The following is a 26,689-nucleotide window of genomic DNA, read 5'->3' on the forward strand; positions in this document are numbered from 1 at the left end:
TCTATCTCAGGGTTGGATTTTCCCCTGTTTTTCTTCATATGTGTTAAGAAGATGTTATGCAGGTTCTGGCAATGGAGCAATGATATTGATTATCTTGCCTCGATAGCTCTTACTTTGGAGCTATCATTTTATGAGAGTCCTTGTTACTTAGTATCTGACAATCATGTTACTAACTGGTGTTTGTAGCTTGTCCTGTGATTCTTATTACTGGGGAGCCACTACAAACCTTATGATATTAGAGGCATTTGTGGCCTGTGTCCAAGATTAAAGATTGAGTAGCATTGTGATTTTATAAAATGCCTGCATGAATATAAATACTTTCAATGTATTCCATGAGTACTTGAGGAATTGAGCATCTGATTTAAATGCTACTACTTGTTGCTGCTTTTGGGCTTTGAGCTGGACCAGGCTATAATGTTTCTGCACAGACTTCTTGGTACCGAGTTGTAGGGTTAGTTGATTCTATTTCTAAGGTAGTGATTCTCCAGTTCCTAAGTTTAAGTATTTAAAATGCAGACTAAACTTTTTTTAAGGAGTAAAGATAAATTTTTATTGTACAATAGAATGAAGGCTTCTTGCTGTTGCATTATTAATGGTGGTGTGGCTTGGAAACTCTTAAATCTGCTTTTTTTCTTGGGATTAGCAGACTCATTGGACTATGTCACTTGCAGTGCTGCAGTGTTTCAGGACCATATAATATGCTGATGTAATGGTAAATACATTTAAGTCTACTTGTTTTATTTTTTTTTTCTCTTCCTCCAGCATTCTTTCAAGATGTCTACTGTCCATGAAATTTTAAGCAAGCTCAGCCTTGAAGGAGATGTAAGTATTATTATCTAGACAAGAAAGGTTTGTTTTACTTAAATGCCACATCTCGTTTCTTTTACAGGACTCTCTACCAACAATTGGACTGAGCTGTACAGTTTACAAGATTCCACACATCTCTTCAACTTACCTTGACTAAAAACCTAGTCAGTAGTGATCAGTTTTCAGCTACAAAGCAGCTGTAAACCATAGGACAATTATATGAGGTGACTAGATTTAATGATAGTTCTTCTAACTGGCCGACAGCATGAGCAGTATTCCTGTGCTGGGCCATATGAAAGAGACCACAAGACAAACTGAATGGCTAGTTCGCAACTGCAGTCCCTCTTTCTTCCAAAGGAACAAGTGAGTTAAGGATGATAAGAGAAGATGGAAATGTGTTTGGTTTTGCTGATACCTTCCAAGTTTTCTTTTCTTTTTATTTTTCTTTTTTTTCAATTAAAAGTAGAGAACATTACGTTACTTAATGGAAATTAAAATATTGGGGATCTTATTCCTGTAATGGTTGTCACCAAAACCAGATTACCTCTTGAAAAAACTTATTTTCTCAAAAGTATTTTCTCATTTTCTGTTTTGAAAAGCGTAAAGAATTTTTTTTTTTTTTCCCCCCCACCACATCTGCACTTGCTTGATAGTTTTATTCAAATGCCGGAAAGCCACACTGGCTTTGTTTGATTTCTTACGTTGCAACATTAGATGGTAGGGTTACCAGTGTAGTGTCAGGATATCATGCCACAAATTTGAGGTTCTGTGATTGTCACTGAAGAGGAAGTGAATCGCATCCATGCATTATTTCATCATGTTGCTTATACTTGCAATATGCTATACTCTTAAATTTTGTAGCCGGTGACTCCAGATCTGAGCTTGTACAAGCAAACTTTTTGCCTATTTTTGTTACTTGTTGCAAAATAAATCTTTGTGAAAGACCTGTTGCAAAGAACTCGCTAGTGCACTGTAGGTAAGTAGCAAAGCTGATTTTGTACTGCAAGAGCAGTCAACTCTTCAGATTTCTTGGCTGTGTTTGTTTCAATGGAGAATTACTTTTGGAATAATAATTGAGCAATCTGTTCTCAAGGGCAGAAATGTTTCTTCCATGATGCTTGTGAGCAGTTGCAAAAGTCAAATTTGAATACTGTTCCATGCCAGCATTTTCATCAGAAATCCTGCCACAGAGTGTAAGAAATATCAGGCAGCTAGTTTATTCTGTAGATCCTAAGTTGGAAGCCAGAATTATTGAGTAGTTTGCATAAAGGATTTGCCCAGTTTCCCTAAGCAATGATTCAGCAAGTTAACGGATATTAAACACAGTAATTCAACCACCCATTTTTCTCAAAAAAAAGTTTTTTAACCTCGAGGGTATAGAATGGTCACAGCTGAACCCAAGTCCTGTCTTGTGCAATAAGGAATTTGTGCGTTCTGCGTCAGTGGTATAGCGGTTGATTTGTTTCAAGACAAAGAAACTGGCCTGCTTGCTTCAGCCAGGTATTATCTTCTCCTTCCTTTACGGAAAGGAGGGAGTTGAACTGAAGTCAATCTATGCTTGCAGTTTCTGCATCTATCCACAAGAGAGTACGGAAACATTCTGTAACAAAGATCTTGCTGTTATGCTTCATCTTGTGCTCCATGTTTGCACTGAGAATTGGAAGCCTATATTTTAGTCAGCACTTTATAGGCTACTTGCTGGGTGATGTCAAGTTACGCAGTTTTTCAAATGTGACTGATTATTTCTTTGAGGACAGGGAATACTGAGATGTAGATATGTTGAAAGGGTCTTGGTTTTTTAGAAGAAATTACGCCTCTTCAGCTTTTCTATTAGTGATATGTGCTTCTGCTCTTCCCAGTAGGGTTGAATTCGTCGAACTCGGCGGATGTAAACCAGTTGGAGAACCTCTGAAGCATGCTACATATGTAGGGAGAAAAAAAACCAGCTTTCTGTGCTTTAGTCTGGCCCAGATTGCTTGTGCAGTTACACACTAGCTGGACTTTTACTGCCACATCATGGAAAATTTTGTATTGAACTAAATGGAAAGTCAGTTGGAAAAACTCTCTTGTCTGAAAACGTACAGTACCAGTACTGTGGTACAGTAGCGTACCAGAGTAATTTGAGACCATATAGTCTGGAATTTAAATGGCTGTTTTTCATAGGCAGAATAATCACCCTGACAAGACCTGTGTCTACTCCACTGAAGTACTCAAGACAGTTGCCTGAGAGAGTAAAGCATAGTCTTTGTGGATGCTGAATTTGAAGATGGTCCATTTATTGGTAGAATAGCCAGCAGAAGGTTTCTGTCTTTCCTGGATATACATATGTACATGGCACTTCTTGGGTCTTTTGACCGGTGTCAGGGGATTTGAATCCAAGTTGTTGCATGCATTGGGTGGAAGGACAGAGGAAAAGATGGCTCCCACATTGCAAATATGCTATGAGTTTTCTCAGTGTATGATATCATCTTACAGTAAAATACTCTGTCCAAATGACTCGGAAAATACTTAGAGCTGGGTGGAAGGAGAGGTACCCAACTCTGCTAAGCTCACCAGGCAACTTGCTTCAGATTATCCAGCAGTGCTGGTTAATTAGATAGAAGTGCCACTTGATTGTGTATACTAATGGGGCTTCAGTTTAAGAATCCTTCAGGCACACGGATTTCTCTGAGGCTGCATTGCCCATCTCCATTTACTGTTTCTGTTAGCGATTTGATCTGCTAACAGGAAAGGCTGTGTTTTGTGGTGTGGCTGTGGGCCAAACTGGGGCCACTTTGCTAGGTTGAGCTGATGGTAAGAGACAAAAGAAAGAATGGTTCAGTTTATCGGTGCTTATTTGACTTTCCATCTCCACAGCATAACACAGACTGTCTCAAGAAGGCACGGTGATTACTGCCAGAGGAATCTGCTCAGGACAGTGTGACCTCTATAGAATAAAGTGAAATGTAGTCAAAGGCCATGGAATTTTTTCATTGAAATTTGTCCTCCTTTTAACAATTTGTATGTAAAAATATCCTCCAGGGATATTAAGATAGCTTAGTCTTGTTTACAAACCCAGCTTTCTGTTGGAGTTAGGGACTGAAACAAAGGTTTCCAGGGATGGTTACCAAGAAAGCTTAGTGGTTCATTCACTTAGGAAACAGCTCTGGCAATTTCAGGTGTTAGTCACTCCACCTTTCTGCCAGAGGTTTAGGTCTCTAAATTGAACTCAACAGAGTGGGATTTGTGAATATTTCTCAGCTGTTTATATGAAAATCTGTGGTTTAGTTTAACCTGCCCATGGGAGGCGATATGAGCTAAACTGTTAGCTTACACTGAAGCAGCTGAGAAGAGTTGAATCTCTCTTCTGGTGACCTCCTGTTAGAAGCTATAATCCTCAGGAGAGGACAATAATAAACAGCTGATAAAATCTGGCAACTTCTAAAATGTTGCAAGTGTTTATTAAGTGAACTTAACCTGCAAGTCCTCTTATTCTTAGCAGAGGTAATTTGAAATGTCATTTGGTTTTGTTAGCCTCGTGCTGCTTAAACCAAGTATCTGCAGGCATAGAGTTTCAAAGGGAGATTGAGAGTAACTTCTGCTTTCTAGAACCATAGGCTTAAAAAGATTTTTTTGGTGTTGCCTTTAAAGTCCATGAGATAGGGCACAAAACTTGCTCTGACTTACTCATTGTTAATCTTCCATCTCCTCCTACTTTTTTTTTTTTTTTAAATTGTAGCCTGTAATCCAAAGTAAAGTATTGGCTTTGATTCTAAAATACTTCAGACATAAAGTTTCTTTGAATTAGCTTTCAGTAGTCAATTTCCTTCAGATCTAGCCAGAAAACTCCAGATTTTAGAAGATTGAGGTTTAGTGAGTAAACTTGGAATGTGCTAGGTTTTTGCTGTGATAATATATAATACCTATTTGTATATATTCTTTGTTGTAACAAGCATGGCTGTGAGTGGATTTCTGGACAACACATATCAGGAGAAGAGAGTTGGGTGGCTCTTAGCAGAATTCCATTTTTGCAGATACACGATGGCAGTTCTTGTATTTAAAAATTTGGCAAAATACCAGTTAACCAAGAGGCATGTGTTTTATTAATTGCAGTGAGGACAGGATTACATGATTTAACTTTGAGGTTGTTTTTCTTCTTTTTCTTTTAGCATTCTCTCCCACCAAGTGCATATGCCACAGTCAAGGCCTACTCAAATTTTGATGCTGACCGGGATGCTGCAGCCCTGGAAACAGCCATCAAGACCAAAGGTGAGGAATTTGGGCTGTGGCTTTGATTCTACTTGTAAGATAGAATGCTGGTGTGCAAAAAAAACAAACCAAAACAAAAAAGGTACTGTGTCTCATGACCAACATTTTAATATGCTTACTCTAGGATACCTATTTGTTGTGGTTTAACCCCAGCCAGCAACTAAGCATCACGCAGCCGCTCACTCAGTTCCTTCCCCAACCCAGTGGGATGGGGGAGAAAATCAGGAAAAGAAGTAAAACTCACGGGTTGAGATAAGAATGGTTTAATAAAACAGAAAAGAAGAAACTAATAATGATAACACTAATAAAATGACAGTAGTAATAATAAAAGGATTGGAATATACAAATGATGCACAATGCAATTGCTCACCCCCTGCCAATCGACACCCAGCTAGTCCCCGAGCAGCGATTTCCCCCACCCCCACTCCCCCCAGTTCCTATACTAGATGGGACGTCACACGGTATGGAGTACCCCCTTGGCCAGTTTGGGTCAGGTGCCCTGGCTGTGTCCCGTGCCACCTTCTTGTGCCCCTCCAGCCTTCTCGCTGGCTGGGCATCAGAAGCTGAAAAATCCTTGACTTTAGGCTAAACATTACTTAGCAATAACTGAAAACATCAGTGTTATCAACATTCTTCTCATACCTAGCTCAGAAACATAGCACTGTACCAGCTACTAGGAAGACAATCAACTCTATCCCAGCTGAAACCGGGACACTATTTTAGGAGGTATTGGATTTCTCAGACCTCATTGATTAAATCTTGACCGAGTTAAACTTTGAACTCTGTAAATGCATGCTTTGAATATGCTTTTGAAGTTTGTAGTCTAGAGTTGTTGAGGTTATCATTGAAAATGTCCACATTTTTCTCTTGAATCATGAGTACTTCAAATTCTACTACTTTTCTGCTACTGAGAATGAAGTGTCAACTTCTGTGGCAGTGATTTGGGACCAAGCTCTGAATCATGGATTTCTACTGGATTATTGGATTGGACGTTTCTTCTTCCTTTCAGCTCTCCAGACAGCTGAATAGGGATGGTTTGAACATTTTTCTCCTGGGTTTCGAACTAAATGCTCACGTATCTTGTATTAATTTGGGGTCAAAGAAAGTCCTAGAAACAACAGGATCTAGTTTCTGAAATGATGTTGCAGTATTTCAGGGGCAGGGCAATGTGAGAGTCCTCTGCTTCTCTGAGCCAGGCTCTCAGGCAGGCTTCCATCTCCTTATATCAGTGCTAGGATCCACCACTTCCACAGACTGGTAGGAGACCGTGATGGAGCAGGGGAGAGATGCAGCTGCATGGAAAAGCCTGGTATACTGAAACAATCAGGAGTACTGGGAGTATGAACTACAACTCTGGAGTAATACCTTGGTGGTACTCCCCAGGGCAGTGATCCGCTGTCCTTGTCCTGCTCTGTGACAAAGAAAGGGTGTGCCACGCTCTCCAGACTTCCTCCAGGCCGGGGAAGCAACAGCTGGGTGTAGCTGGAACTGCCAAGTCTTTTGCCTACGTGTCAGGAGAGGGAGAAATTTAAAAGCCAAACAGTTTCTCATTAGAGAGAAATACAGAGTCTTCTATCGGTGCCAACAAAGCACATGTTTGACTTGCTATGAAATGTAAAATATTGCCCCTCCCTAAGAAGCATGAGGCTTCCTTTCGCAAGATTTCTTAGTTTAACTGGAGAAATCCCTTGTCTGCTCAGTAAAGTAGGTTCAGTTCTGATTTTGAATAATTTTGTGATTTGTTTTTATTTAAAAAAAATCCTCTTGCAAGAGAGGAGTAAATGTCATTGTGTTTGGCAGAAGATGCTTTGTGAGTATGTAGAGTTTTGTCTAGACTTAATAATTTTTTTACAGCTCTGATTATAGGCGAAATCTAAAACATGTCAAAAATACCGTCAGACTTTCAGGATAGGTATAAATTTACACATTTTAGCACTCAAGCTGTTAATTAATGCAAAAGGAAGTTGCAATATCCTAGGCAGTACAAAAGCTTTTCCAGTCAGGATAGTCAAGCTCATGTCGCTTTTTCACTTTCTTCCAGCAAAGATAAGCAGTTTGCTGAGTTTGGTTTCAAGATGCATGGAAAGGTTTTGCTAGATGATTCCCAATCCTTTGAGGGAAACTTATTCATGGGCCTGCATGTTTGTAGGATTGAGCTTATCTCTGCTTATTAGCTTGTTATTCAGGAGCTTTTTGGGGAAGGTGGCTTTAAAGGGGAGAATCTCTTTATGGTTTTAATACTGAATCTTCCACCATAAAGACTCTCTCAAAGGAAGTACTCCTGGGGGAAATAAAGTACAAGTGTGTTAGGACCTTTCTTCCATGTACTGTTTCCTTGCACTTCGAATGCTTGGTTACAGGATATTTGCATCTGCTAGTTCAGAAAATTTGCTAAAATGTGAAGTCTCTAAAATATATGTGGGGTTTTTTCAAATGAAAATTCTGAATTATCCAGACAAGAATTGGTTTTCTACAGTGATGTAAACAGCTGCACAAAGAAATTATTCTGCAAGAAAACATTTTAAAATATTTCTGGGAAATATCTTCCTAGTTTTTGAGCTAAAAATACAACACTCATAATGAACTAACAGTGCATACCCACAGCAGCTACCTTTTCCCTAGGAGGTATCACTGATTCTCTAGCAATTAGTTTGCATTTTATGCAGAAGGTAGAAATTAGCAATGTAAGTTGTTATAGAATTGTAAAGAGTAATATGACTTGTTCTTGTTTTTAAGACAGTGAAAGAGTGAGAGTTATATAACAGATATAAATACATACACAAGCTCTTTTTGTGGTTGAGGTGATCAGTTTCAAAAAACAATGGACATAACAACTGAGCATTTGGGGGGCTTTACTCTATACAGGATAAAGGACTCCTGGTATGTGAAACCCATACCTTTTCTTTGTTTTGAAAATCTCAGTCTTTACATGCTGTAATGGGCCTGTGTTTCACAATTATCAAAGTAGTCTTTCAGATTGTATCCTTTATAGCACTACTCTGGTAATTATATCTCGTAGAGACTTATCTCTGGGAAAAACCATTTGGGTGTACCTTCTGTATTTTCACATAAACAATGGCAAGTATGGTATTTGCAGTCTGGGTGGGCCAGTTTTGAACAGTTACCATCTAATTAATTCTCCAGCTGTTTCCCAGTAGTGCAAACTCCTGAATCGGAGTCATGAATCTCCATTTTGGTGATTGTGTGTAAAATGCGTAAAACTTATTTTACTGGCTAAACAACAGCTGTGTATTTGTTTTAGGGCAAAGGTCTGGGGTAGGGTGTCTAACTGTTCTGCTCTATATAATACCTAAATATTCCAGCATTTGTTCACACTCTTCAGGTTAATTCCTCACCCATCTATCTATTGTGGGATCTGTGGGAAATACCATGATGTGTTTATTGGGGCTTAGATCTATCTGCAAAAACTATACTGCACAAATACATTGCCCACCCCTTTGCTGGGCTTTGAGTGGAGTTTAATTAAATGCAGGGGTTTTATATGTATCCAACAGCCTGGAAAGGGAGACATGCAAAAATGGCTCTAGATGATATAAAGCTAGTTTGTAGTTAGCAGTAGTTCAACCTAGAGTTTGCATAATGCAAATAACTTGTTACAATTCTGGCTTGTTCCTTTTGTAATAAATGTCATTGCTATGCCAGTTCCATTTTTATGCTATTTGGTTTTTCTGTAGCGAGTTCATCTGGTGTCTTAGCATGTCCTTTGTAAATGTTGGCTTTTTGCTGTATAGGACAAGAGGCTGTTTAATTTCTGTATAATGCTCCATTGTGCCCTGAGATTAGCTCAAGTATATGAGCCTAAATAGAAGAAACTAACTAGAAGAGTACTAACAGAGCATATGTTAGGTTTCCTTTTAATTCTTTGTAGGAAAGAAGATTGCTGAAGTGTCTTTTCTTTTTCAGAGTTATTCCCTAGCATTGTGACTTTGTGTGTCTCACATACTTAATGAAATAATTTTATTGTCAGATTAGGTTGTGAGTAGTTAATTACTTACAGCCTTTTATTGAGGTCTCATGGTATACTTTTTTATTCCATGACTGGCAGAATTCAAACACAGGTTTGTTGTAGGAAAATGCTTAGAACATACATCTTTAATAAATTCATTATATCCAGAAATCGGTAAAAAAACAATGAGGTGTAAAACATAACAGGGGTCTCTGTAAGATTGAATTCACTGTTTATATAGTACAGCCAACAGGCCCATAACTTTTAACAGAGTTTTTAATGTTATGAAGTAAAAGTTTAGAGGAAATCTGCTGGCATGCTGGTGAGAGTTGATAGTGCCTGAAATCCACCAAACTACATCAGTCACATATTCAGCATATTAACAGTATCAGTAGAGAAATATCTCATTGCAACATGGTTTGGGTTTGGTGAATTCTTGCTAAACAAAATAGCAGAGCTGAAATTATGGTCTTATTTTATCTAAATTTTACCCTTTGACGCCAAGGGAAATAAGACTCTGCAGATCATGAGCTTAGTCAAATAGTCCTAGCACTGTGTTGGTGCCAGATGCATAATGGTGTTGAGGTCTTACAAGGGCTAGTCACATACATGTCCGAATAATAATTTAAGGCCAGCTGCAGTCCCATTTCATTTATTCACGTAGATTGATGATGATTTCTCTAGTACCTAGGTGCTGTTAGGACAGAAATAGTTGCTGGTATTCTGTCTGTCCTGTCTTTTGAAAATGAAATTTAAGAGAACAGACTTACATTCGTTCAGTTCATTTACTGTATGCCAGCTATTGCAAAATGAAAGCATGTCAGCTCTATTCTCATCTCATCCTAGAAAGTTAAGTGACTGTCCATATCATACATTTTGTTCAGAACGATGCTGGTGCTGTTGTTTTGGCCCATGGAAATTCAAGTACAGTGTCCTAAACCAAAAAATGAAAAACTGTAACCAAGCATTTTGGTTATGTTAATTTCCTTTTTTTTTTTTTTTTTTCCCTGATTGAGCCATAACACTGTGATCTTACCAATGCAACAGATTGCCTCTTCTAGAAGAAAAGTTGTTATTAATCAGAGGGCTTTTTTTTAAGGTTACGCCTCCAGCCCTGCATCAAATACATTTCCATCTGCAAGGATTTTTCTTGTTTTAAAAAAAAAAAAATTGAGCCACACTATCTAATTTTCAGTTGCCCATTGATAGAAATGCACTGATAAAATCTGCCCATCCGGAATGAATTTGGAAATAAATTTTTGTTTCATTACCCTGAAACTTCCAGAGATCTTAGTGAACAGCAAAGAAAAATGTTTGGGCTGCTCTCCTGCTCCACCCCACCTCAGCAGATATGAGTCAGCATCCTGTCCATGCAGCGTGATTCCCAAGTGTGAAGTACAAGCACTTTCCATTAAATGCCAGAGCAATGAGTTAACTTCATATTTCCATCCACAAAGCATACGAATAAGAAACTTGGATGCAGTCATTTGTGGGCTTCGAATCTATCACAATTGTGATAAAACTTGAAAATGTCATTTGCCTTTTTTGAATGCCAAGAATGGTTTAAATGTAGAATTTATTAAAAAGCTTAAGACATTGGCATATGCTGTGGCCCTGCAACAGCTGAAAGGCCCAATGTCTGTGTGTCTGTCTGTGTGTGGCCATTTCTGGACCGGGAGAATTTGTTTTCTTTTATAAAATGGGAACACTTTAAAATGTGCAGGAGTAGATTATGGCTGAAATGTGCAGTCAGCATGTTTTCAAACCAAAATCTGTAACTAAGACATATGATGCTTTCCAGGGCCTTTTGACTTTTGCAGGCCAAGCTTGTGTGAATAAGAGCACTGAGGTAGGTCTGCCTCAGCATGAGCTAAGGTTGTGAGGCTATCAAGTGCAGTATTTCATCATGAAAAATGTGGTGAAGAGACAGAAAGGAATTTTGAATTTGACTCATCATTTTAGATTCTGTAGGGGCTGAAAGGACTTTTGCAACATTCACACTTTATATGATTAATTTTATAATATCTGTTGTGGTCCTTTGTTTCAAGTTGCTGTGAGGTTGCTTTGGGTAATAAGGAAAATAAATTTAGATGGATTATGGCAGGGATCTGAGTCCTGCTAGTAGCTGCTGATCCAGTCCTTACTTTATGTTTTTTATCAAAAAATCATCATTTACGCTGATGTGTGTGCAAATGGGAAAGAAGCTATTCATAATACTTGCAGTAAATGGGGAGACCTGAGTCAAAACTCTGGGCTTGTTCTGACCTCTAGATTAGAGACTCCTAATTGCTTTAAAACCTGGCGTGCAACTCATCGGAAAAAATAACTAGTTATACATTATCTTTCTGTTGCAGAAGAATATGCACTGTATTAGACATGCAATATTTAGAGATAGTTTTGCCTCTTCTAAGCTTCATCCAGTCAGTCTGGAAATAGTCCAAAACAAATGGCTACAAAGCATAGCTATAGGTTAGCCTGATATTTGAGCATAACAATGAGAGCTGTTCTAGCTATCTCCTCTGTTTATAAGCTATGCTAACTCTTCTGTTTGGAAGACTTTATTATCTGGACGTTACTTCCAGCTGTGCTGTTATTCTCCACCTGTGTATGAATGGCATGTCCAGACAGCTTTGGTTAACCAATAATGTACATGAAATAGGAGCGGACATTTTACACAGGGGCTGAATTCAGCGATACAGACACAAATATGCATTGGAGAATTGGGGAAGGGGACTCAAATTCTTTCACCTGAATCTTTTTACAAAGCATTCCAAGAAAAAGATTGTAATTGTCCTACAAAAACATAGTTGTGTTTGCTATTTTAAACAGAGTAAAAAAATTAAATTCAAAATGAGATTTTACTTGAGCAAGCTAGTGTGTCCTCACCCAGGTGTTTGGAAATTTCAACCATCTACCATTTGATTAAGTACACCTGGGCTGACCTTTTCAGTTCTGTTCAGATACATTCAGTGTCAAAGTGTGCCACACTGTTTTTCTTATTTGTTACTCCAACTTTTTTTCCTCTGGATGCTCTGTATGTTGCTAACAATTCTTTTGTTTTACCTTGTGGCGGGGGGGCTTGCATTTCTAAACATTTTCCTTTGAGTAATGGATACTGGCTTCCTGCAAGGGTGTTTCTATAAGCTGTCAAAGTAAGAGAAAGTATTCAATATAACTTTAATGCTTAGTTAAGGGAATATCAATACAGCTTGTTTGGCTTTTGAGTCGCCAAAACCAAGCTGCAGATGAGAATTGTGATCAGAGGAAGAGCTGTGCCAGTCCAAAGAATGCAAGTTCAGGAGAATTCAGTCTGAAAGCAGCAAGTGAAGTGGGGAAAACGAGAGGGAATCTGAAGTGCAAGTCAGTAGCAGTAGGCAGGAGCAAGTGAAAAAGTGACAAGATGCTGCCTGCATTGGAAAGAACATACAGTAGCAAGTAGCTATATCTAGGAAATAACATCTGGAAATCCCACTTCCTGTACAACGTAAAAGCTTTTTCTCCATACGCATTGACGACCCCTACAGGATCTGATGCTGTGGTGTGCATTAGGTTCTACTGACAGCCAGAGTATCTAACCCTAGATGCATGCTTTGGCTTTTAGTTTATAATAAGTGTCAATGATCTCCTTGCATTCAGCCTTCACTTAAAACGAAACCTTAAGTGATATGTAGTTTACTCACTTAAAAGATGGGTTGGGAGTTTGAGCGTCCAAGTCCTCTAGGCATGCTAGTTAAAACTTAGCATAGATCTTTGAGTGATTATTTCAAAAAAAGTAGCACATACATAATTCTTCCAGTGTCAAAACCCCCTTCTGTCTTCTAAGCAGCTGAGAGAATGAAATATACTGGTTTACTTTCCCATTTTTATGTTTGGACTGATTGTTAAGTGACTATGGGTTAAATAGAAAATATAACTGCTTTATTAAGAAGCCTTAATTGAAACACTACCGAAATGACAGGGCAAGCTTTAGTAAGTACAAGTTCATGTCAGTTTTAAAGCCTATGTTCTAGAGCAATTGTTTGCAGAATGCTGAGTGACTGAACGCAAGTACACAGACACACAAGTGAAGCAGAAAACAGAAGTAGCGAGGCTGATCACAAACTAGACTTCATTGAGGTGTATACATGCCTGTGTATGTAAAGATCTGCATCACATCAAAAATTTGGGCTATAATTGGCTGCCCTTTCTCCAAGGCCAGGACATGATACATACTAACTAATGAGAGCTGTTGGGCTTGGCTCCAGACAGCACATATGCTGTGTTTTGAGTGTCGAAGAACGTACTAATATAAAGAGAACAGTAACAAGAAAGTTTCTTTAACTCTTTGTCTTGTGTCTTTGTAGGTGTGGATGAGGTCACCATCATCAACATCCTGACCAACCGCAGCAACGAACAGAGGCAGGATATTGCTTTTGCCTATCAGAGGAGAACCAAAAAGGTAGCAAAAGATGAAGAAATACCAAGTATTGAATATTTTTCTTGTGGACAGTTAGATTTTTCAGGGCTTGCATGTTTCACAGTTAGCTGGGTGTAAACTGAAGATAAGTATTATTTGCTTTATCTTTTCACTGAAATTGAAGATGCATATACTTTGTCCATGCTATCACATTTTAGGACTTCTAGATTTTTTGAGTATGCACAACTGGGACTGAAATCTGTTGGAGACAGTGGTTTCCTAGCACCTCCAGAAGTCACGATGGGTGACATGTCAGCCAGCCAGCCACAGGATTCCCTGGTGAAACATGCTAAACAATAGTGAAAAGGCATTAATGTGAAATCCCTCAGTTTGAAGGAAAAGATAAAAGGGAGATGCTTTAGGGGATTGGGGGTTTTGTGTTTGTTTGGTTTGTTGGGTTTTTTTTGTTAAGACAACTCAACATAAGGAAAGTATTCTGTTTCTGTTCATAGAGCTAGCTTAAATGAGAAAAGACTGCAGTCAGTTGTGCTACGAATGCTGCGGATGTGGAACAAAGTGATACAATGAGTTGAACTATCACTAGATATTATCCTGTCAGAAGTACCTTAGGTACTGAGCTATTGATGGAGAGAAATCTGTAAAATGTGTGCAGAATTCTGCATAATGAGTCTTGCTATCTGGAAGGCAAGAGCTGTTCTCTTGACTTCGGAAGTTTTGAGAATCTTACCATAATGTAAGTTTTATACCCATGAAAAAGAGGAAACTTGTATAGAATTAGGATTATGATGAATGTATCTCTTTCAGGTTTGCCAGACCCCAAATGGTAGTCCTCCAATAGCAGCTCAGAATGCTCATCTGAAACCAAATGTAAATCTAGAGTTAAATTTTGGAAATTCACCAACTTTTATGCATGGCTGGCTGATATAGGCACATGCAGAAGCATGCCCAAGTTGGATGCATGCATGTGTGTGCACACATCTGCACCCTGGCGGTCACACCCTGTGGGCACTGGGAGAATCGTGCATATAAATGGACTCTAGTAGTGAAACGTGTCGCTTAAAGCTTTCTTAAATGTTTTGCATGACCACAAAAATGCACAGTCAAAAAAATCTGCAACTTTTTTCATCTGTTTCTTTCTCACCTTTTTTCCTTGCTGTGACCCAAGAGCAAACTGAATTTATCAAGTTTAACAAGTGCCAAAAAATAAAACAGTTTGTAGAAACAATGGAAATTTGCAGTAGAAACCACTCAGTGAAATAAACAAGTGAATGGCAAGAGAGGAGGAAATGGGATATGAAAAGACATGTAGGTATATCTTCTAAGGACAGTATCTCATGGTTTTTTTGGGCGATGTGTTGTGTTGTAGTAGACTGCTTGTTTTATGTGTTGCAGGATTTCTCAAAAGATCATTATAATTTTAAACAGTTGCAGATCTACCTCTATTCTCATTCCTTTGAGTTGAGCTGTGTCTAATGGAAACTATTGGTAATCTTGAGGAATGGTGTTTGATCTATGCAATCTTTCCCCATCACCAGCATTAATGGAGCTACCAGTGAATACTGGGGGTTCTGCATGTGTGTCTTTGTATGTGTCTGGTCAGTCCTAACTGCCACCAGTAGTCTCTAACTTTGAAATGAACTGCTAATATCCAGATGCTCATTTGGAACACTTAGTAAAACATTTTCTCTTTGCTATTTGTAGATTAATGATATCTATCGGTTATCTGTTTCCTGCTTCTCCCTTAGAGCGCTCCTAGCCATGGCAAAGAATGGCAGAGTGGAGACCCTGCTTTCCTGGCAGGGGGGGGAGAAGACCTTATTTCTCCAGAAGCCTGCTAATATGAGGGCAGGTGCTTGGTTCAGTTTGAGGTGGTTTTTGAAGTTATTTTGGTAAATCCTACTGTAGTGATTTGTATTTTCCTTCAGCCTTCACACCAAAGTGCAAAGATTGCAAAAGCTTCACTCATCTAACTGGAAGTCATGGCATTGTCCTAAAATGTATTATAGAGAAATGCAGTATCTTTGCTGTTTCAGCTGATGTCTGAAGAACCTGTTTTCACACAAATAAATGATGGAACACTGTATCCAAAACAGAGTTATTGTACTAAAATGTTTCAGACTAAAGCAGCTAGATGCCCAAAACCCCCATTCCCTCCCTTGGCCAATCCATGCTGTAAGTGCATACAGCATTAGCATATATTAGTGCCCTGGATTAAATGGGTGACTCTGGAAATGAACTAAGTGCCTTGGCTCTTTATCTGGTACAAACTTCTCTGCAATTTTGCTGAGGTCACTTTCTCTACTCCCTTTTCCCCTGCCCCTCAAGCTTACAAATTTTTAGTGTAGAAACCAGCAATTGAAATGCAGCAATTGTCTTCTGAATGCTACAGACTTAACTTCAGCTTAGGGAATACATTGATCTGTGTGAAAGCCAAACTTGATCCCAGGGATGTCAACTTTGTAGCTACGCTACAATGAAGCTGATAATCAGCATTATTCAAGTTGCACCTGAAAACCATAAAAGAGGACATGCCTCTGACTTTATTTGCTACAGATTTGTGTGCATCCTGTGAAGTGAACATACCTGACTGTTTCTTTCTCTAGGATTGACTGACAATTAACAATAGAGACTTTGGCTACACTCTTCTGGTAGTTTCCTTGAAGACAGGGATAATTTTTCTGTGCTCGGGGACAATTTTTTCTCTTCAGCTAGCTGTTTGGGAACTGGTCCTGTACAGTGGAATAACTGTGCAGTCAATTTTCCAATGTCTCAGCTAGTAAAGGGCTGGGATAATAGGAAAAACACAAATAATACAGTGCTACTGGGAAAACTTTGGGAGTATGATGGAGAAGCACTGACCGCAGGGAGTCAAACTCAGATCCATCTGTGCTTATTAGCTCCAACAAGGTGTCAGTGCTTCAAGACTGAAGCAGAGCTGTTCAGATGTGTCTGCACCATGCTTCCCAGTACTTTGTCAGCCACCAGTGGATTTCTTCTTATTTTCAAAGGATGAGAAAAAATTTCTTTGCCCTAATTTCTTTCTTAGGCTTTCAAAAAAGAAAAGCTCTTTATGTTCTGTTTCATTGTCAGTCAATTGTGTAAGAAACACTGTTGCAGGCTTGGAGACTTAAAGCACTACAGGCTGAATTCTCTGGAGATCAGAAGTGAGCTTTAATTTTTTTCTTCCTTCATCCCTCCTTTTTCACAGGAACTTTCTGCAGCTCTCAAGTCTGCTCTGTCAGGTCATTTGGAGGCAGTGATCTTGGGCTTGCTGAAGACACCAGCACAGTATGATGCCTCTGAATTGAAAGCTGCCATGAAGGTAAATGAGCTTTGAAATTTAAGTATGTTAGTCTGATGTTGCTGTCTCAGGAATGAGTATGGACTTCATATCCAAGGGCACAGTTTTCAAACATGTCCACTGATTATTATTTTTATTTAGTACTACAGTTTAAGTATCCAGCTGCAAGGCATCCAAAATGAGAGAAATTCTGGAATCATGTGATTTTTAAACTGATAATTAAATCCTCTCTTTAAGGAAATATATAATTTTTGTCAGGTCAGGAATAACTGAAGGCTTCTCTGGCTGGTTGCTGCTTTGCTGACTGCTCTTAAAAACAATATACAGGTTCATAGTAGAAAAAAACATTAAGAGAGCAGCTGTTAGCTGGAGCTATTAAATCCTCTGCTAGCATTTATAGGCTTAAACAGTAGTTTCCAGTTACTGGGTTGTATTACTGATCTTGAAAGAACATCCTGTACCAGACCTGCCTCTGTGTAGAACACGAGGAGGAGGAGGATGGGGCATCAAAAGCAGTCTTTGGAGAAAAAGTGCAGCAGTGAGTAACTGTGTTCAGTCCCCTACAATCACAGGCAAGTGTGGAATAGGTTGCTGGTTTAGAAATACCCGCTGTGTAGGCCACTGAAACAAGACTTTGAGAGGTGCTCATGCCAGTGCATTCACCTTTCTAAGCAAATGAATGTCTGGGAATTTGTATTTATAATTATCACTTCAATTCTGAACGTTCTTGATCAGGTTAATTTTTTTTAAATAATTAAAAAACAAGTATTAAAATATGTCTGTTGAAATTCAGAACAAGACAAAAAAACAATTAATTAATTTATCCAGACTATGAAAAAGGAGTTAAAAAACAAACAAGCAAACAAAACCACCCCCTCCACCACCCCAACCCACCAAAAAAACCCAACTCAACCCCCCAAAAAACAACCCAGTATGGAGATGGTAACTCTTCAATTATGGGCCAAATCCCTTCTTTGAGTAATCACATGCTGCCCTCTTCTGGTTTAAGTAGAGGCTAGCCATAATTTACTGTGAATCAGATCAGTTTGGTTTTGGTTTTTTTTGTTGGGTTGGTTTGTTTTTTTCAATGTCTTACATCTGTTATATTATATTTAGGATGACCATATGTTTATATAGCATTTATGCTGTATTTACAGCCGGAAGACCAAGCCATTACCTCAGAGTAGCCACAAATGTAGAATATTCTATTCTCTCCATAGGTCAGCTGTTCTCAGCTCCCAAGCGCTTAGTCTAATCTGAATTTGCCTGAGCTTAAGTTTGACTTGATACATACAGCATAATAAACTATGATATGGGAATCGAAGTTGGGTAAAGCAAAGTTCTCACTGAAGAGTTAATTATTTTTCTGGTACACAATCTTACAAAATACTTTAAAAATATTTAGAAAATCTTAAATTTTGTTAGCCTTTATTTCTTCTCCAGATACCTATTAGAACCACTCTGTGGAAAGCTTTCCTCTTTTTTTTTTTTTTTTTTTCTCCTTCCCTTCAATAGAGACACTTTTTCCAAGAGGGTAGTTTTCCACATAATTACCCCCATTTTCCCAGCAGACTCCTCTTGCAGTCCTGTGGAAGCCATGCCCATTTTTGCCACATACAAAATGACGTTCTGTTACAGATGGGCTTAACAAACAGCATCCTAACAGGAGGCATAAGAGTGTTTTTTCTGTGTGCTGGTGATGCTGGAAGATGAGGGTAATGAGATTAGCATGAACATAATTCATTAGTAAGTAAGTAACAAAACAGAATGAAAAAATCACCGGTGGAGTCTATTTTTTAAAAAGTTTCTTTTCAAAATATTGAGGCATCTGGCTGCCAAATGGCTTTACCAGCTACTAACCCAGACATCCTCAGTGGTCACTGGAGAGAAGCATCTTGAGCTCATCCAAGTTAATCTTCTGTTCTGACTCTGTCCTTCAGAGTTTTCTGTCTTTCTCCAGGAGCAAGAATATTGCAGTGTTGTTGGCAATTTTTAATTATTTTTTTTTAATTTGGCTGTTTAGCTATATAAAATAATTGAACAAGGTTTAGAGCACATTGATCAAGCCACATTATTTTGGAGTATCTGAGTTACTATAAGGCTTAATTGATAGCTGATACATTTTGATGTGGTTTGTAATTTTGTTACAGTGATAATACCTATATTACTTTTTAAACAGTAGTAATGCAGCTTAGTTCAAAGTACTGATTCTTCATTGACCTTGATCACAAAAGTAGCTTTGAAATATTATTTAAGACCTCTCAATTCATTCAGCTTGTTCAAAAAAATTTAAAATCTAAATATTTAGTTCATCTTACTAAATACATTTTAATTTCTTAATATAGCCAATAGTAATATTGTTTCATCTGTATTTGTGCATTGTGAAGTACATGGAAAATATGGACAATTCAAGAGGGGCTATTTATTAGCTAGAAGTTCAGAAAATGCTTAAATCTTTGCTCAGTTGGAGACAAGGCCAAGGCTAATGATGGTGTCATCCTTGGCTTTGCATTTATAGTGGAGGAGTTGTATGGCTGGAGGTGGGGAAGACAAGCAGGAAAGAACAAGTTGATTGCTGCCCATCTGCATGCTAAGAATCAGATTTTCTTCATGTGCTCTTAATGGACAGAAAACAATCACACATGGAGCATGATAAGTTGATCTCATCCAGTTACGCTGTGGGGAGGCCACTGAGTGTTACAGACACTCGCAGCAAATGCACATTGCCCAGAGATGGTATCTACAGGATCTCAAAACTATTGGAGTAGTATTTGGCAGCTAAAAATGTTCCACTGGGGTTTCTCAGGTGCAGTTAGCAAAAAATATCCCTGAATCATTGTGAAACTGTTAGAGTGGGAGAAAGAAGATGTCTGTAAAATATTTTTAAACCATTCAAGCATGCCTGTTCATTTCTAGCACCTAACTGAATCATACATGTGTTGCAGGGTCTGGGAACCGATGAAGACACACTCATTGAAATCATCTGCTCACGAACAAATCAGGAGCTTAGTGAAATTAACAGAGTCTACAGAGAAAGTAAGTTTACTTTGAGAGTTTCAATGTACTATGTTTTTACACTAAGTTAGCTGGATTAGTTTCCCTCAGTGTGAATTTGATTATTAGAGTCGCTTATACAACATCTGCTTTGATTCTCTGGCAGTTGAACATAAGATAGTATTTTGTACTGGTGTCCTTGATGTTTGTGTGTGTTTATATAGTTTCATCTTGTTGCTTGGTAGCAAACAAATTGGAGAAGATTTATACTCATGTAAGTTCTGTCTAAATGAGTTTTTTTTGTAAGCTACATGCATTCTGTCCATAGTGACAGAATTAATTATGTTAGATTTATGGATTCTAGGATCAATTATGTAATAAGTAGGTGACTCAAGCATGCTTATAAGTTTATTTGCTAGACTTGCCAGAAAAGACATGAAATAAAAGCATGTATTCTGTTTTTCAGCTTTTCTAAGCATGTTATCTGATTGAAGCTATAATTCTTAGTTGATTATAAGTAGATATAAGAGTGATCTAAGATCCATCCTCAAAAAAAATTACTTTTCATTTAATATACCTTATATTTTTATATTAGCCATTCAGGTTGGGTTTATTGCAATTCAGTAGCGCATCTGTCCAGTGCCTGTTTCCCTGAGCTTCAGAGTTGAGTTTCACCACAAATAGACTGAAATGTAGAAAACTGCTGTGTGCTAATGCTTAACAGTTGTCGAGCAGTTCTGTTAAGGTCTGGCTAATTCAAAAAAGACAAGCAAAACCAATGTAGTCTTAATGGCCAGTATTGAAAAAAAATAATATGTCTCAGCAAAGAGAATGTTGCTGCTGTAGATTAGGTTGCTGTTGAAGAGAGAATGTGATTTTGTAGTAATATAGAGTATGACCGCTTGGAAAGCAATGAAAATGTTTAGACACCAGACCAGAATCACACACAGCATTCCTTTGATTTATCATAACAGCTTTTGTCTTTTACATTAAACTTGTAATTGCATTTATCCAGTCATAAATCCACCAGTGGAGGCAGCCTAAATGCTATGTTTATCAAACAAGCAAACATTCATTGGTAGCTAAGAATGATCTAATAGGATATTGAGCTTAAAAAAAAAAATTCCCTTCCTTTTAATAGTCTCAGGCTTTCCTGTTATCTTTCCATGACAGACTTTCATTGCTTGAGAACTCTCATGACTAGCTGGTAGCAACATTGTTTTTGTTGTATGCAAGCATGCATTTGTTTTCATTGTCTTCCACATGTGACTTAGATTGTAGCTGTTTGTTTGTGCGTATAAAACACAGTAATTAGCAGCTGGTTTTCCTGTAAAGGAGTATTTGTAGGACAACATTTACTTGAGAATTTTTTGTTTTCTAGTGTACAAGACAGAGCTGGAAAAGGACATTATATCGGACACATCTGGTGACTTCCGCAAGCTAATGGTTGCCCTGGCAAAGGTAGGTCTGTTCATATTGTTCCACTTTTCCTAAAATGCTTACCCTTTGGTAACCGACTGATGGCTGCCAGTAAAACAATTGGATTTCTGATTCACTTTTAAATTTCCTTATATATTCACTCTCTTTTGGGGGGAAAAAATATTCAAATGTTGAAGGGCAAAGTATTTTGACAGAAATGCAGCATTCATAGCAGCAGCTTCGTAATGGGGTGGAGCATACTGTTACTCATTTAGCAAATTCAGATTAAAAAAATCAAAGAGAAAAGAATATGCCTATAGCAAACTGCTTACTGTCTGTTAAACCTCTTCTAAATACTGCTATCCTTGTTTGAAGGGCAAAAGGTGTGAAGATACCTCTGTGATTGATTATGAGCTGATTGACCAAGATGCTAGGGTAAGTGCTGGTAATGACCATTAAATGTCTTAAGCTGATCAAGCTTTTGGGGATATTGAAAGTACAAATATTATGGGAATGAGAAGCATTTATGAAAGTAGGTGTGTATATTTCAGATTGTCTTGCACAGTAATATTTGCATGCTGTCAAGGTATCTGCCGCTTAAGATCCTGATACCTTCAGTTATCAGTTTTCACAGGCTACTTACCCACAAGTATCTATACAGAAACTCTCTGGTATTTCCCTTAGGCATATTGAGAAAGAGAGCCTGTAACGAAAGGAAACACATAACATTGTGAAGACTGGCTGCAACCAAGTAATTGTGTAAGATTGAGAGAAGTATCATTGAACTTAGTGGCTGCTAATGCTTGTTTATTACATCTGTATGTCAAGAGCAGCTCTGCTGAGGTAAACAGAGCTAAATACAGAGTAAAACCTGTAGATAGAGGTAAATACAAAGTAATTAGTCTTAGTTTCAGTTTAGATCCATAGATCTTGTCCTGGTGGTCTGCCCAATCATGTGTCCTTTTGTGTTTCTCCCACTGACACAGTTCCAGTAGGGCTTGTTTTCTAGTATATATAATAGTATACATTTGTGATGGCTCCTTGTGTAACTCCTGATTTTCATGATTTTGCTTTTCATTCCAACCGCAGGAGCTCTATGATGCTGGTGTGAAGAGAAAGGGAACTGATGTCCCCAAATGGATCAACATTATGACTGAGAGAAGTGTCCCCCACCTGCAGAAAGGTACTATTCGAGAGACAGATTTATTTTTTTCCTGTAAGAGAAAGTTATACCAAAGTGGTAACTATTTTGTCCCAGATATGATTGAAATGAGTGTGTAAAGCACTCATAAAACATAGGAGATCTCATAAATCTTAATTCATGTCCAAGCTGTTAATTTTTTCAAAAAATATAATTATTTCTGTGGATGTGTTAATCTCACAGTTAGAATGTATGTAAAGAGCTCTTTTTTACACAGGTGTAACAGTGCTCAATTATATGTCACATACACCAGGAACAAAATGTTACAAATCTAGAAAACATGACTGCAGGAGACCTTGAGAAGTCCTTTAGCTTTTCCCTCTGTCTTAGGGAAGCTTAGCTATATCATGTGTTTAAATCTGACAGTGAAGACTCTCAAAAGCAGCTCTGACATTGCTGTAAGAAGCACATGGGAAAGCCATTTGAAGGCTTTTCTTTTCAGGGCCTAAATCACTGTTGTTTCAAAAAATACTAGTACAGAATTGATACGGTATTTTTTCCAGATTATGGAGGTGTTCAAGTAAAACAAAAAGGTCATAGCATGGGAACTTCGCTATCAGCTGACAAACTTAGGCTATACTTTGATATAGTTCTCAGAAGCACTTGGACAGATATTTTTTTAATCATGTGTCTCTGCATTGCTGTCTATGTTTTTGATCTAGGTGGTTACTTTTACCAGTTCTTGGTCTGGTTTTGATTTTACCTGATTTCTTTCTTGTGATAGTGTTTGATAGGTACAAGAGCTACAGCCCATATGATATGTTGGAAAGCATCAAGAAGGAGGTTAAGGGAGATCTGGAGAATGCCTTCCTTAATCTTGGTGAGTTACCCTGAAGTAAAGACTATCTTTAGATAGGATCTTTTCAGTGTTCTTGCAGTGTATCATGATAAGGATAGAGCCCAGCTTCCTCTGTGTTGCTGGATGAGAACTAAACTGGACGTGCTGGTATTATTGGATCCATCACAGTATTTTAGGATATTACAGGTATTGAGAAGTAGCATATTTTTGCCCTCTGCAAAATACAAACCTTGCTTTCCAGTTGAAAATAAGAATGCATGTGTTTTGTGATCTGTTGATAGTTCCACTTTTGTTTGATGTAGAGTCTTAAAGTTTGTTTCTCCAAACAAACAAAAAGGTTGGAACACATTAAGTGTTCGATGCGGACATAGGCTGGAGAGAGAACTCTGTGTGTGTGAGAGAAGATGAGCGGTGGAGGATGCTAGAGGCTAATAAAAGAGCTGATTTGGCACTGAATTCTCTGAAATGGGGAGATAAGGTGTAAGGTTGGTATTATGGCATGAGATGAAGATGACAAGGATGTCACCAAGTTTCAAAGGAAATTCTTTAAGAGGAAAATCTATTTCAGACTAAGGCTGAACTGAGAGCTCTGTAATGCAAATGGAGAATAAACAGAGCTCAGCCTTGAAAGGGAGACTTCTCATGGATTAGCATACAATGAGTGTTTTCAGAAAAGAGGTTGCTTTATAGAAGTGGAAGAATGAATTGTGGCATATGTGGAGGAGGGCTAGCATTCTGGAACAAGACTAGCAATGGAGGGAAATACTTTCTCAGATTGTAAGGATTTGTGGTTCAATCACAAGCTTAGCCAAACAACTTCTAAGTAACAACTCAGGTAAAAATAATTTCTCTATGTCCCCTTTTCGAGAAACTTTTGCTGAAAACCTTATTTTGACTACTTATCATGTCTTCAAAATGGCTCCAAGATTGTGTGTTCTGCTTTTCCATGCATAGGCAGGATGTTTAACTATTCTTATCTCTTTCCAGTCCAGTGCATTCAGAACAAGCAGCTGTATTTTGCCGACAGACTGTATGATTCCATGAAGGTAGGGAAGACTGTTCTTTCTTTCTACTAATTTTTTTCTTGCCATTGTTTCATCAGATATTGATTCCTTAGGCACTTGTATTCATATGATGACTGGCATGATGAATAAATTAACAATGACTTAGTATTGTTCAAAAGCATTCTTTAACAGTTACAAGCCTAGACCATCTATTCAGATGCATCTGGTATAGGGAAAATCATAATAATGATCTTTATTAGATCAGTTGATTATAATTAGCAAAGTTAGACACATCTTCTGCAGGTAACCAAGAGCTGATAGCAGAAAAAGCTGCTTATTAACATGCCAAAATAAGACACTAAATTTGCCTCAAAACATTTTCTCAAGAAAAGGGATGAAAGAGAAAGACCTGGTGAGAGGCATTAGGCAATACCAGGAAGATGTCCTGGTGAACCAGAACTGCTGCTTACAGTCTAAGTAGCTAGTGACTGGAAGTTGGTCAAACACTGCTGATGAGAAGGGTATGTTGATGCTCAAATTCCTGGATCATAATAATGACCTTAGTTAGAAGATTTAATTCATCGTGTCTTTTATTGCTACATCTCAGTTGCCTGTAGTCTGCTGTCTTACAGTCAGGTATGGTGGCCTTTTATGCGTTTCAGCTACTACAGTTCTAAATGTGTTTCTGCTTTTGTAGGGCAAGGGAACCCGTGACAAGGTTCTGATCAGGATTATGGTCTCCCGCTGTGAGGTTGACATGCTGAAAATTAAGAGTGAATTCAAGAGGAAATATGGAAAATCCCTCTATTATTTCATCCAGGTACGTTTTTCAGCTTTCTTTTCATATCAATTGTATGGACCTTTGCAGCAGTCTTCATTGGATTAATCGTACCATTAGAATTCATGGGAGGTGTTTTAGAGGCTGCAGTGAGAATAATACATTATTATCCATATGCTATTAAAAAACCCCAGCTTTAACTTTGCAGTCTACAGCTAGTACAACTCCTGGCAGCCACCTGAGGGTATATGTAGGCTTTGTGCAATCAGCTGATGTGTTATGAAGAAAAATTCTGTTCACCTGTCCCTATCCTCATACCAAAAGAAAAGAAAAAACAGAACTGCTCTGTGATTGCTGAGTGAAAATAGAGCCTCTAAATTGCTGCTCCCCTTCGTTTCAGTGCTCAAGGAGTAGGCTTTTCAGCTTGAGTGATTTTTGTCCATTTCTGTGATTGGGCAGGAGCTATAGGTCCTAGGTTTTATTTAACTTGGGGCATAAGTAAAGAGCTTGTGCACCTGTTTAAAAACTAGTCTTCTACCCACCCTCACAACAACATATGATACATTATTCCTTGTGTAGATGAAGTTGAGTCAAAATCTTAAGCCAGAATCTTTTCCTGAAGATGCCAATTTTAGGTTATATGCAAATTTTCAAAATAGTGAACTTCATGTATGATTTTTGCGGTGATCAGAAGGAACAGAATCGAGTCCTTCAGCTTTCCTTTGTTGAGTTACTTTTTCATAACAAAATTTCTCTCCCTTCTTGGCCTTGCATTTGTATTGCAAGAATGATAAATAATTTCAATTCACACATAAGTAAAACTCAGTCTAGATAGTCTCCTCCAGGCTGACAAGGCTTCAACTACAAAACATAGTCTGTCCCACAGCTTTAGAATATAATGCATATACTTTCATATTTTGTGACTGTTTCCTCATATGTGTTTTGTATTTTTCTTCCCTTGCTTTACAGCAAGACACAAAAGGGGATTATCAGAGGGCGCTGCTGAACCTGTGTGGTGGAGAGGACTGAAAGCTGTGAGGGAAGAAACCCAAATCCAGAGACATGCCTTTTTTGCTCTTCGTTTTATTGTAATCCTAGAAAAGATTGACTTGCCTAGCTAACCTTGATTTGCCTTTATATCTGCAAGAGCACTGATGTAGTATGCTTTCTGGTGCTGTGTGTGCTTCTCTCAGCAGCAGCGCTCTGCTTGGCTCTGCCAAAGATCCTAACAGTGCATAGCCAGGGAAACTAACCTTCCAAAGATAAATGAGGTTACAAGTGCTTGTGAGAGACTCTGCCTCTCTGTGTGATGTTTCTAATAAAACATAAATAAAACTGAAGTCTTTCAGACCTTTAATTTGAAAACCGCGTGAACATTTGATATATATTTAGCCTTCGCCATCCATGTTCTGTGTTGGTTTTTTCCTCCCAGGGTTCGCTGCTTGTGGCTGAAACCTTATCTTCCTCCCTCGAAGCCCTTCCCCTGTTTAGTGATTCAATTTCTTAACAGAAGCAAGCCCATTTTCTTGATTTTTTTTTTTTTCCTTTTTTCTCCCCAAATAAGTGACATTAAAACCTGAGCCCCACCTTTCCCTGCCTGTGTGCGAGGGGTGAACGCTTTTGAATCCCTCTTAAACGTTTTCTGTGCCTGCGTGCGAGGGGCGAATAGTTGTGAATCCCTCTTAAACATTTAAAACAGCGTGTCCGTCTGTAACAGAAGCATTTCCTTCAGAAGTCCCGCAGCTGGGGCACGC

General features: G+C 38.3%; 1 protein-coding gene across 1 annotated transcript; it reads left to right on the top strand.

Moving 5' to 3' along the window:
* The first annotated feature begins 764 nt into the window (after nucleotides 1-764).
* On the top strand, nucleotides 765-26,271 carry ANXA2 (annexin A2). The gene is made up of 12 exons (XM_010571726.1): nucleotides 765-822; nucleotides 4,956-5,055; nucleotides 13,366-13,460; nucleotides 16,648-16,761; nucleotides 19,686-19,776; nucleotides 21,116-21,195; nucleotides 21,529-21,588; nucleotides 22,243-22,336; nucleotides 23,079-23,174; nucleotides 24,141-24,199; nucleotides 24,855-24,977; nucleotides 25,905-26,271. Exons 1-12 carry the CDS (start codon nucleotides 775-777, stop codon nucleotides 25,962-25,964), a joined length of 1,020 nt encoding a protein of 339 aa, XP_010570028.1. The 5' UTR covers nucleotides 765-774; the 3' UTR covers nucleotides 25,965-26,271.
* The last annotated feature ends 418 nt before the right edge of the window (nucleotides 26,272-26,689 follow it).

The sequence above is a fragment of the Haliaeetus leucocephalus genome, unplaced genomic scaffold (assembly GCF_000737465.1).
Source record: "Haliaeetus leucocephalus isolate CR32 unplaced genomic scaffold, Haliaeetus_leucocephalus-4.0 Scaffold339, whole genome shotgun sequence".
Lineage (NCBI taxonomy): Eukaryota > Metazoa > Chordata > Aves > Accipitriformes > Accipitridae > Haliaeetus > Haliaeetus leucocephalus.

Bases quoted from the DNA above. Each gene is read 5' to 3' on its own strand.
- ANXA2 (XM_010571726.1), top strand. From the start codon at position 775: ATGTCTACTGTCCATGAAATTTTAAGCAAGCTCAGCCTTGAAGGAGAT. The intron at 13,461-16,647 runs GTAGCAAAAGAT...CCTTTTTCACAG, and splicing joins ATCAGAGGAGAACCAAAAAG to GAACTTTCTGCAGCTCTCAA. The intron at 23,175-24,140 runs GTGAGTTACCCT...ATCTCTTTCCAG, and splicing joins GAATGCCTTCCTTAATCTTG to TCCAGTGCATTCAGAACAAG.